Source organism: Canis lupus, chromosome 24 (assembly GCF_003254725.2).
Source record: "Canis lupus dingo isolate Sandy chromosome 24, ASM325472v2, whole genome shotgun sequence".
NCBI classification, from domain to species: domain Eukaryota; kingdom Metazoa; phylum Chordata; class Mammalia; order Carnivora; family Canidae; genus Canis; species Canis lupus.
The window spans coordinates 9385942-9398829 of record NC_064266.1 but is presented as its reverse complement, the minus strand read 5'-3'; the positions used below and the strand labels follow the sequence as shown (position 1 = coordinate 9398829).

General features: G+C 40.4%; 1 protein-coding gene across 6 annotated transcripts in view; it reads right to left on the bottom strand.

The window, feature by feature from the left end:
- TASP1 (taspase 1) overlaps window positions 1–12888 on the bottom strand; it is a 315133-nt gene that overhangs the window by 52218 nt on the left and 250027 nt on the right. For 4 of the 6 annotated variants that reach the window (XM_049100433.1, XM_035705797.2, XM_049100434.1 and 1 more), the window contains one exon: window positions 4466–5529. The exons of the other annotated variants lie outside the window; for them this stretch is intronic. In XM_049100433.1, coding sequence (XP_048956390.1) covers window positions 5390–5529 — 140 coding nt within the window. In that variant the 3' untranslated portion in view covers window positions 4466–5389. Of the gene's footprint in view, window positions 1–4465; window positions 5530–12888 lie in introns of those variants that run through there. 6 annotated transcript variants of the gene reach the window in all.

Genomic DNA, 12888 nt, shown 5'->3' with positions numbered 1-12888 from the left:
GGAAAAGGATGCTAGTTAATAGGTTTGGGGAAAAAACTTGGGTGGTCAGATTAATATCTTACTACTTAGAAAAAGAATACAGTTTTCTTGATATTTTAGAAGAACAAGATCATCTATCTTTTAAGCACTGCTGGATTTTCCAGGACCAGGAAAGGCCATTTGAGGTGCAACTTTTTGGACCTCCAAAAAACAGACACAGCAACGATTAAAGGAATTGTTTAGATTTTTTTTTTTCTATCCAGGTTCTGAAGCTCTGCCAACAATCAGTGTAATCCCCATCAAGGCAGGGAAACCTCGCCCAGTTTTTCCAGCTTTGCTACTGTGGTTTCAGGGCTTTGGTGACTCTACCATGTAAAGGAGAAACCACCGGGTAGCTTTCCCTCCCCCTTTCCACAACTGGTCACAAAGAACCATCTTGGGCTTGGCTGACGGGCTTCTTGGGGCTGAAGGCACAGCCTCGGAGGGAGGCCCCTGCCAGTTTTAGATGTAATCCTTCCTGTGGTCATACACTTTAGAGACAGCAGTATGTGGGCAAAGAAAATTGCCTGGTCAATTTGGTCAGCCTGTAGGTCTCTGATGATAGGCATCTGGGCTACTACTGTGTAAGCTTGAACCCAAATGAAGTTTTGGGGAAAAGCAGTACGTTCCTTAAGAGTTCTTAATGCCCCAGAGCAAATATTAATGTGGAAGGGTTACTTTTACACTGTCAACCTCCCACTCACTCACTCCCACCCATATAGCCTACGATGTCTACCCACTCACATCTCCTTCTTAATCAGGATTTGGGAAAGTTTTAGGATATAGCTAAACTAAAACAAATTAATCATATTCCTGGGGGCTCATTTCTTCTGGGCTCAACCTTTTCTTGGACTAGTGTTTCTGGGAGAAAAGGGTAGCTTCCACCCATAGGCCCCTCTTGGTCCTCCACACCGCGACTAACCACTGGAAGCTGAAGTTGGATAGGAGACTGGACTTCATGTCACAAAGGGACTCACAAAATTGAGCAATTATAGGGTGTATGACAGAAGAAAAGTTGATGTGCTTGACTTAGTAAACGTTTTAAGAAAAATGTTGAGAGGCATTTAAAAGAATTTAACCATAAAATTATGCCAAGGATATATAAGTTTGAGAGATAGCATTCTGAGAGTGGGCGCCATATAAGGTGATCCAACATGGTCATCATGGAGATGTGTTTGTGACATGGGGACACTATCACTGCTTTGGTCTCTTCAAATCTCTTCAGGTCATTACACACTTTTGGCTATGGTTTCTTCCGAGTACCATTAACATGACTCCAGATTCTTTCCCTTACGGAGTCCCTCAATCCTTGGTGGATTGTGGCTCTTCAGCTCGTTTATTCTCCACCTCCTTAAAAGTATGCACCTTCTCTCCAGCTCTCCAGTGCCTGTCATTACTGACTACACTGTGAAATTCCCTTCCACTTTTGTGGCACATCCAGCCTTAGACTTGCAGAATGTTCAGTCAGACATTATGGATGAAGATGGGTCATGAGGAGCATAAGGCAGAGAGAGACCCCAGTGCAGTACATGAGCAGACTCCTGAGTTTACCCTCTCAGCAGAAGAGGGTATAAAGGTGCATCAAAGCCTCTTGGCCAAGGAGAAGGGAATGTTTCTTACTTTCAAATCCCTAAGAAGCAACCCTAAGACAAGGTGGCAAGTGCAAGTAGTTCATCTGGGAGATGGCCCCAGGATACACAAATAGGGGAACTAAGAAGGATACAGGGAAGGGAAGAAGGCCAACATGAGTGTATTAATAAGTCAACTACCAAAGGAGGGCAACTGAAGCTTAACTCCTCTGGGAAATCTCTCACAAACTGTGTGGAACACGTACCCCAGACTTACACCACCCAAGAGGCAAGGGAGTTAGTATATTTATACAACAAATTCTGTTCATCACTTGTTGAGAGCTGCTTCTGGGGCCCACTGTTTCCTGGGCATGTCTGGCCTGCCGCGTGCAGGGACAGTGCAGCTTTCTATGGTTCCAGAACAAGCTCTCAGGCACAGAGGTGCAGATGCTAGCCTCTGAATGTTGTCTGGGGCACAGGAAGATCGATGGGCAACAGCAGTGGTCTGTGCTGGGACCTCTGCTCAAGCTGCCTTTCAGACCTTGCCACACTGCTTGTTGTGTGGATTTGGGGCTTGAGAAAGTAGACACTGACTGTACCCAGTACTGGAGATGGATTCCTACAGATGCCTTAGGATAGGATATACATACTGAACAGCACTAGCCGAACCAATAATAAATGAGGTCATTTGTATAGGTCTGGAGATTTTTCTACATATCCTTAAGTGAAAACAGCAGGTTATATAAAACCATTTTGGTGTTAAAACCATAGAAAGCTTATGCATTAAAAAGTCTACAAGGATATAAGACAAAGTGTTGTTAACGGTTGTCTCTAGGGAAGTGGGGTTATGAGTTAATTTTGTTGTTATTTGTTGCTCTCATCGATTTTCTGATTTTTTTTTGTAATGAGCATGAATTGTTTTTGTAATAACAATGATCAGATCTTTTTAAATTACACAATAATTTAATACAATCTCAAGATTCAGGAATAATTTCAGGACTTTTCTAAATGTTCCTTTCTTCACCATCTCTTTTCCTCCCTCCCCACTCGGCCCAGTGCTTCAAAACAGAATGACCTTGCTTATTTGCAAGTGACTGCAATGTACTGTCACCACTGTCAAACATGGGGCAAAGAGGGCAGTTAGGCAAAAAAGACTTTTGAGCAGCCAAGAGAGAGGTTTCAGTAGCCATAAGCCAAAACTCATCCACTTTGCTCAGACAAGTGCCATAGACTAGCATTTAGGACTTAATCATACACACTTTGTACACAATTCTAACCAACATTGCCATCAGACTTCAACTTCATGCTTCAAAGCAGCAGTGAAAAGAGGAGGAAGGGCCTGCCCCTGTCAGACACACAGGAGGCATGGAGAAGAGGCAGAGCTGATAAGCGAGGACAGGTCCAAACAAGGCCTTCACGCCTCAGCACCCGGCCTGGGTGCTCCCACTTTTAAGGTAGAGCACAGGCCCTCCATCTCCTTGCCACTTCCAGAAGTGTCCCATTTCCAAACCCAGAACAAGATCAAGTGATAGCCTTGAGGAGTTGAGTCCAGGCTTACTTATACTCAATTGAATCAAGCATCCAATGATTGGGGCATAAAAAGAACCTGAATACAGGCATAGAGTAAAGATCATCCATGTGAAAATACTGCTTCGGAATTCGGTGACAGAAGCCAGACTAGGGAATGAGGTTACTTTCTTATCTGTTTCTACCGACCCTTTCTACTTTTGTGTGAAATGAGGTCGATCATCCTCTGGTTCCAGGATGCTCTTTAACATCTGATCTTATCGCTAAGGAAATTATACTACCCTTTACCATTTTGCCTCCATGATTCTGAGTATCACTTTTTGGGCCTCCTGGTTTGACAATATTCCTAAAATTAAAAAAAAAAATAGAAATTGTAGAATAAAGCCTTAACAAGCTGTTCTTGGAGGGACTGAGCTCTTTTATACTGACCAGTTTTTAAACTCTTCATAAAAGGGGTCTTTAACAAGCCCAAACTTTTAAATATGAGTAGAATAAAGTCAAAAGAAGATGAAAAGAAATGGCATTCCTGGTGAAATAGGTCAGATGATTTTCAGACTCCAAAGTGTCCTGATAGTTTTACGTGATCCAGTCCAGCTCCTCAAAAAACTCTGCCAACAGGTAACAGGTTTTTGAAAGCTTTTGAAGCCAAAGGCTCCCCACCAGCCAGCCCATCGCTTACGAAGTTCTCAGCCTCATTAAGAATGAGAAACAGATACCACGGCACCAACCTGTCTACGAGAACACAGCGAGACAAATGTAATTGCCTGTACAAGGAATATAAATCAGCAACTCCCAAATCATTCATATTTACACCCACTCCATTTTGGTTGTCTTTCCTTTATAATTTGGCCATACATCGATGTCAAGTGTATAATTTCATCTGGGGCTTTATCAGTTACCACCCAGAGCCATGATTATATGGTGCAGGGAACTTCCTCTCCCTGAGTGAGTCTATCTTTAGTATCTCCTTGATAGCCACTTCTTACTCATAAAATCAAAAGAAAAGTCTTGGTTTCCTAATGTGGCTCCAGAATCACTAAATATAACATTTAGAAGCAATTTATCAACTGAAACCCTTGGGTTTTCAGTTGCCACTACAATTTTTGAAAGCAAAGTGTTCTTATTCCTTCTGTTTTTTTTTTTTTTTTTTTTTTATCAACTTGCATTTGAAATTTTAGGGATTTTGATACTGACCATCCAATTATAAACGAAGGTCAACTTTCATCTCGTTAGTGTCCAGCCTAACTGCACAAAGACAGGTTTCGAACTAGCAGAGTCAGAGCAAAAAAGAAAGGTATGATTTCTGGAAGAAGTAACATTTTACAAACAAAATAAAAAATGGTTCTCCAATCTAGGGTTCAAAAGATAATTTATTAATCTGAGAAGAGGAGTCACACACTATACCCAGTAATATGCTTCTTTTATTTTTGGGCCTTTTTCTTAAAAATATATTTAAACAAGAAACAAAGATAATATTGAATTTTCCCATAAATTTTGATTTCTTATTTACAGTGTTACATTGTAAATAACATTCCATTATACACAAATTAAGGACTGTGCATTACCGTATGTTCTCTTTACATATTCTCTCATAATATAGTACATATAGCTTGAAGATATGCAGTATTTAAGCTTAGAAAAGCTTGAGGAAAGAAGTACAAACTTTATCAATAAGACTATTATTTAAAAAGGTTCTGACCTTAATTCTCTGCTAGATTGTTTCACTGAAACCATTCTTTGTTAAAGAAAAAATGCCCCATATGAGGGATGAGAATAACAGTTTAAGTTACCACAGGATCCACTTAAACTGGTTAACAAATAAAAACACTTTATCACTTATTACTGTTATTAAATGGAGCACTACCACTGTCAAATCATTTAAACAAGTAGATTGACTCTTCAGACACATACATCAACGACAGCTGGTACCTCTTTATGAAATCAAAAATGTTTCCTGCATCTTTAGGTTTTACTTGTAAACAGTAAAGCACACATTCTGTAAAGATGATTTAATCATTCCTGGTCTTAGGTTACACAATAAGGAGTTTCTATTTCATCAAGGGGGAAGCAAGCCCACGCACTGCACACACACACACACACACACACACACACACACACACTGCACACATTCAGTCCCGCTCACCCGCCGAAGACCTGCATGTCACTGAGCACTAACTACAGCCACGCTAGTGTCGCAAGCGGTGCACGAGACTGCAACAGGAATTATAAAACGGTGAAGATAAAACATCCAGCTTCAGTTAAAAACCCCGAAAAGCTCAGGTTCTGAAATGCCTCTCAGACGCTTCCTGCTCAGCCTGAAGGGTCAGTTCACTGGGCTCTCCAGGCGGCAAACCCCACCTTCGATTGCCACGGACTGTCCTGCCACTGCACCAGGAGGGAGTCTTGAAATGTGAGTCTGCAGAGAGGGAGACAGGAGAGCGTTAGAAGTGCCAGCTGTGTCCTCCCGTGTGCCGAGGGTGGAAGAAATGCCAGAATGACACAGCCTCTCTTTGCTTCTCAGCATCTACGTGGTAGCAACCTTTAAGTGCAGAGAGATCCTCTTTGTTCCAATCTTGCAGGGAATGTTTACTGAGCATCTATGACATGCTAAGCACAGCCCTAGCAACTGGAAGTATAGACTGAACAAGACAGCTAAGGGCCCCTCAAGGGCCCTCTCAAGCACAGAACTTACAATTTAGTCCTATTCAGAATAGTAGTTAATGGTGTTAATGCCAACTATATTGAGCATATTCTAGTTCTCTGAAAACCAGTCATTTATATACATTCTGTCTTCTAAACATCCAAAGCAACTAAGAATAACGGATTCATGTTTACATTTTATTCTCTAAGGGAGTTGAATAGCTTGCAAAAGTTCAGATAATTAAACAACCAAAAAAGTAAGTGAGGCAATGAGAAAAAAGAAAAATAAGAGCTTACAAAATAAGGAAAGGACAGGCGTGAGATTAACATGCAAAATCTAGCCTGAGTTTTGTACCCATGCTAGAGGCACACTCCTGCCTCATTTCTCAGCTTCTTCATTCCATGACCACAGAGGGGGTTCATGTGTGGCCAGGAGCACAACAAACCAATTGCTCAGAAGGGAACCACTATTCCTGGTACAAGGCCTAGGAACTACTTCTCATACAGGGCTTCATACACAGTAGGTTCCTCGTTTAGTGGATGAGTGAAGACATCAGCTGCACAATAAGGAGTTTTGTAGGGCTGAGGGTTAACTTTACTCAAGGGAGGCTGGCCTGATGGAAAACAGTAAAAGCTGTTCCAGAAGAGGGTCAGGATGACGTCAGCCAGGAATTCCTTTTTTTTGATGATCTGGCTTAATCTGGGGAAAGATAAATGTCGGGAGCTTCTAAGAAGAACAGAAGGACTGTATATCCCTTAGGTAATCCTCTCTAATTCTGCTACTCTAAACAAGTTTTTCCTAAGGACTGAATGGAAGTGGGTTCAAGCCCCAGGTGAGACTGTTAGATGTGGCTCGTGAAGTGGCCAAGCCTAGAGTGAGAATGACATCCTCTCATGCAACCAAATATGAAACAAGCCTATGTTTTAGATGGAATGACAGCTAATTGGTTTGTAGTTTGAGGGTGGACAGTATTCTTGAATCTCACTGTACAAGTCCTATTAGAGTAGCTGATATAAGTCAATAATTTGGAAAGTTCTAGAGAACAGGAAGTGTTCTCTGGGCACTGTGTTTTTCTGTGTGCCACAAGGGTGAAGTCTGTTGCCTCAGGTCAAGAGCTGGGTGAGGCAGTCTCTGTGGGATCTCCTGGGATACAGCTATCAGTGAGTTTAGCTCACTAAGTTCATGCTTCTGGAAACTGTGTCCCAGGATCTGGCCTCATTATTACATCAGAGGGCCAAACTTGGATCTCACCATATGAATATATTGTACCTGAGAAGTCCACAGTAGGAAAACTTGTGGCTCTTTGGTTTCTTGCGATGCCTCATTAACCTAGCAGGAGTTGTGTGGTTTAATTCTGCTACCCAGGAGTGTTTGTCACATCAGGCACAAAAATCTCAATTCTCACAATTCCCAGGGCTCAATTGTGATGGACCTGCTTTTTTCTTCCAGGAATTTCTTATCATGAGATGAAAGAGATTTTTTCCCCCAAGTATCATTCATCTTTTGTTTTGTTTGTTTTGTTTTGTTTTTTAAGATTCTTCTAAACAGAAAAGATCCCTGAAAGCATAGAAGCCCTTTGGTCAATTGTATCCCTGATCTCACCCTCTTCAGTCATGAATACAGTCATGCAGCTATGACAGGGATCAAGAAGAAGCAGAACCTCTTTGGAAAACAGTAGGTGGGTTCCTCAAAAAATTAAACATGAAATTACTATATGATCCAACAATTCCACTTATGGATAATACTCCAAACAAGTGAAAGCAGGGACACAATAGCCATAAGGTGGAAACAACCCGAGAGTTCATAAACAAAATGTGACATATATTATACACATGGAATGGAATATTATTCAGCCCTAAGAAGGAAACTCTGACACATCCTACAACATGGATGAACTTTGAAGACATTATGTTACGTGAAATAAGCCAGATACAAAAGAACAAATGTTGTAGGATTTAACTTATATGTGATATCCATTAGTCAAGTTCATAGAGACAGAAAATAGGATGGTAGTTACCAGGAATGGGGGGAGGAGGAATAGGGAGTCACTGTTTAACAGGTATAAAGTTTCAGTTTGAGAAGATGAAAAGTTCTGGAGATGAATAATGGTGATGGTTATACTACAACATGAAGATACTAAATGCTACTGAACTGTGCATTCAAAAATGGCTAAAATGGCTGCGCCTCTCTCTCTCTCTCACTCTCTCACTGTGTTTCTCATGAATAAATAAAATCTTTTTAAAAAATGGCTAAAATGATAAATTGCCATGTATATTCTACCATAATAACAATAAAGAAAAGAATAAAGCAGAAATAACAACTTCCTACCTGGTTTAGAATAGTACTCCGCATGATAGCATTAAGAGAAGGGGCTAGCTAAGAGTGAATCAGACCCCCATAGAAGACCCCCATAGAATGCAGACCCCCATCGAAGAAACACTAACACCACCAGGTTCTGTTCACAAATAGGTTGGAAATCTCAAATCAAGTTTGTTAAAATATCTGTCCCTAAGAGAGAAGCTCACAGGAAAATCTGTCTTCATGTTTCCCAGAGATTCAGAGAGAATCCAGTGGGACCTCCTGGCAGGCCTAGTGGTCTAGGCATGAGAATAAATTAATTGTTTAAAGATCAAAGAGTGAACATATGTCCAAGCAGATGGCCTGCAACTTGACCAGGGGGATGTTGGTCTTAAAGCAAGTGATTTCCTGCTGACCAAGGAAAAGACCAGAGCTAGAAGGAAGAAAGTCTTGCCCCACAAACCAGGGGGCTTGATAGCAATCCCTTGAGATTTACAAAAACACAGATGGCCAATTCAAACTTATCTCTGACATTCTCGCCCCCTTTACGATAGAAGGCCATCTAAATAAACTAAGCTAAACTACAAAGCCTCAAGGAGAGTTAGGAAGGAAAAGAAAAAGGATTAGAAAACATGATCGTGGTCTTGAGATAGCTGTTAACAGTACTTGGGCAAAATACTTCAAGAACACATTGAGATTTGTATAAATTTTGCTGTTTACAAAGACAAAAATGCTCAACTAGGCAAACTAGTTTAATTTCTCAGGATTGCCCCTTCTCCAAATCATCATGTAGTCAAGAGGGATTCTGCAGTTACAAAACACATTGGTGTGATCTTGGTGTTGAGAGTAATAAAATGGTTAACCATCCATCTGTGTAACAGTACTTGCCCAGTTTCATCCATCAACATGATCTTCTGACTCATCACAAAATAAGTGCCCTTGCTCTGAAAACATTTGAGCCAGGATGTATTTGAAGCTTTCTGTGGAAATTTCAATGGAGCATCAAATCACATTATAAACAGTGAGAGTTGTTTAAGAAAATGTTTTATATGAGTGTTCATCTCAAAAAGTTCTTTTAGAGAAGTGGGTTTGAATTCCTCTTGTGGCTAAAGAGACCATTTTCTACAATGAACTTATATGTTAGCATTTAAAAGTACAATAAGGTGGGGATCCCTGGGTGGTTCAGCGGTTTGGCGCCTGCCTTTGGCCCAGGGCGCGATCCTGGAGTCCCGGGATCTAGTCCCACGTCAGGCTCCCGGCATGGAGCCTGCTTTTCCCTCTGCCTGTGTCTCTGCCTCTCTCTCTCTCTATGTCTATCATAAATAAATGAATAAAATCTTTAAAAAAATAAAAAATAAAAGTACAATAAAGTATTTTACATTGTTTAAGGACTGCGTAGACTCTCAGGCACCCTATAAGCATTAAGAACTTAACAAGGTAACTTTAAAAAGAAAAAAAAAAAAAAGAACTTAACAAGGTGTCATTAAACCATTTAAATACCAATGTACTTTTATTAAAATTTACAACTAATGATAAGTAGCACATAAAAATCATGTATGAAAAAGCAGCAGACAGGTTCATTTTAGGTTGTTTTCCTCCACTTTTTGTTGCATGTTCCACTCACACTCCTCTCTAACCATGATTCCATGTCTCTAATGCCCTTTTCTGGTTCTTTCTCAAGTAAAGACTTCCTTGACTGGATCCCCGACTCAATCTAGAAGCTCTTCTTCTAACTCTTAAGGCACACATCTGAGCATTTCTTGTCCTTTTTATGGAATCGTCTTGGTTTTTGTCTGCTTTGAATTTTTAGGCCTCTGTAATTGAAAGTCAATTGGAGGCAGGAGCTGGTCTTGCATACACCTCTGTGTTCCTTGTACCTGTCAAAGTGCTTGACCCAGAAGGCACACTCTGGAAATGCTCACTGAGTGAAGTGACTAAAATACACCCTCAAGGCCTATCCTTATGAATATACAAAGAATCTCAAGTGTATCAACTAGTATGACCAGTTTGATTAAAAAGTTAATCAAACTAGTTTGTCATGCATGAACAGAAATCTCACAGAGGAAGACATAGACATGGCCAACAAGCACATGAGAAAATGCTCCGCATCATTGGCCATCAGGGAAATACAAATCAAAACCACAATGAGATCCCACCTCACACCAGTGAGAATGGGGAAAATTAACAAGGCAGGAAACTACAAATGATGGAGAAGATGTGGAGAAAGGGGAACCCTCTTGCACTGTTGGTGGGAATATGAACTGGTGCAGCCACTCTGGAAAACTGTGTGGAGGGTCCTCAGAGAGTTAAAAATAGAGTTGCCCTATGACCCAGCAATTGCACTGCTGGGGACTTACCCCAAACATACATATGCAGTGAAACGCCGGGACACCTGCACCCCGATGTTTCTAGCATCAATGTCCACAATAGCCAAACTGTGGAAAGAGCCTCCGTGTCCATCGAAAGATGAATGGATAAAGATGTGGTCTATGTATACAATGGAATATTCCTCAGCCATTAGAAACGACAAATACCCACCATTTGCTTCAACGTGGATGGAACTGGAGGGTATTATGCTGAGTGAAATAAGTCAATCAGAGAAGGACAAATATTATATGGTCTCATTCATTTGGGGAATATAAAAAATAGTGAAAGGGAATAAAGGGGAAAGGAGAGAAAATGAGTGGGAAATATCAGAAAGGGAGACAGAACATGAGAGACTCCTAACTCTGGGAAACGAACAAGGGGTAGTGGAAAGGGAGGTGGGCGGGGGGTTGGGGTGACTGGGTGATGGGCACTGAGGAGGGCACTTGATGGGATGAGCACTGGGTGTTATGGTATATGTTGGCAAATTGAACTCCAATTAAAAAAAAAAACTAGTTTGTCATGGATTCTTTTAAATGGATTTTTTTTTTAAGATAACTAAACTTTTCCATTTTCCAAGTGATTGTGCTGTTAGAACAGAGATGGAACTTTAGATTTCTCAAATGCTAACAGCTCCACACCAATGGAACCCACTGGCTTCATACTTAAAATTCTCTGCTTTCTTGCTAATTTCCTGACTGACTGAGGTTCTTCACTCCTTGAAGAACTATCCACTTATAAATTAAACTAATTCAAACCCAATATTCTTAGGACCATATCTTATTATAAAAATCAAATACATTGTATAATAATAAATTTAGCCTAAGATTTCAAGATGAGAAAGTTAAAGAAAAAATATCATAGAAATAATATAATTCCTTGATGTCCTAATCACAATCTAAGTTGAAGCTGAGGGCAGCCCGAGTGGCTCAGCAGGTTTAGCGCCGCCTTTAGCCCAGGGCTGATCCTGGAGACCCGGGATTGAGTTCCACGTCAGGCTCCCTGCATGGAGCCTGCTTCTCCCTCTGCCTGTGTCTCTGCCTCTCTCTCTCTCTCTCTCTCTCTCTCTGTATCTCTCATGAATAAATAAATAAAATCTTAAAAAAAAATAAGTAGTAGCTGAGACTTCCTATCATTCATATTCATGTCTTTAAATCTCTTAAGACCACCTTAGTGACTGTTCTTTTGTGGTTTCTAGGAAAACTCAAAGCACACAATTTAATTTTAAAAGTCTCAAAAGCCTTTATTAGTGGGTATATTTTAATCCATCTTTCTACTCTTAGGAGAATTGTCGAGATCTGTCACAAGAGACAAGGGAAGAGTCTCTTAAACAAGTTATTATCCTTCTTTAGTGGGGTCAGAAAAATAAAATCTGGGCAGACACAGTCCAAAAAAAAGCTGTTGGAAATATTTTATTCATTGGTTTCATAATTCTGAGGGTTTGGTTTTCTGTTTTTAAAATATAGAACTTGAAGCAAGATAGTACTGTCAAAGCAATACAGGCATTTACAAGTAGAACAAATGACATTGAGAAAACATTCCACACAAAGACTTAAGAAACAGTATTTCAGAACAGACAGTAGGTGTTTTCATCAACCAGAAGCTTAAGAAGTACATGTAATACGTAACATATCATGTCCAATTCTAAAATTAATCCACAGAGGCAGTTTATCATGATGGCTATGTACAGAATCAGAGCATCTTGGGTGCTGGGCCATGTCCTCTTTTTCCTGGACACACTGAGGAGCTACATTTCTCAGCTTCCTTTCAGGTAAGTGTGGCTACGTGACTGAATCAGGCCAGTGGACTAGAATACTATGTGCCACTACCAGGTCTGGCAGAAAATTTTCTTATGCATCATTCTCCATGTTCTTTCTCTGATGACCTTGAGGAGGAGCCTGGGACCTTGGCTCACAACTTGGAGGAGAGCCTGCTGCTAATCACAACCCCCAATTTGGATTTTAGAAACACACTTCCTACTGTGTTTGAGCAACTACATATTTTGGGGTTTCCTTCTTAGAGCTGCTGGCACTATCTTAATCAATAATGGTTCAATATAGGCCTCTGCACTTTCTAGCTGTGTAACCTCTGTTGGCTATATAACTTCTCAGAGCCCCATCTCTAAAATGAATATATTAGTGGCATTTATGATCAGGTTGATATGGACTACATGAGATGCATGCAATGAAAACATGTGTCAATAAATGTAAGATTATCATTAGTCAAACAAATACACAGCCATGAATAAAACATCAAACGCACAGTCTCTCTTGTAGATTATTGCATATCGCAGAATTGGGGAATTCTATTTTAAAAGTTTGATAGTCTACAAAAACAATGAGGTATTTTAAAGAAAAATTAGCTGCATGCTAAAAGGTAAGGTTCAAGAAAATGGTCACTTTTAGGTCAGTATTTTTGATGGTGCTATTTTGCTGCTACAGATAAAAGAATAATTGCTGAATATTTAGTAGC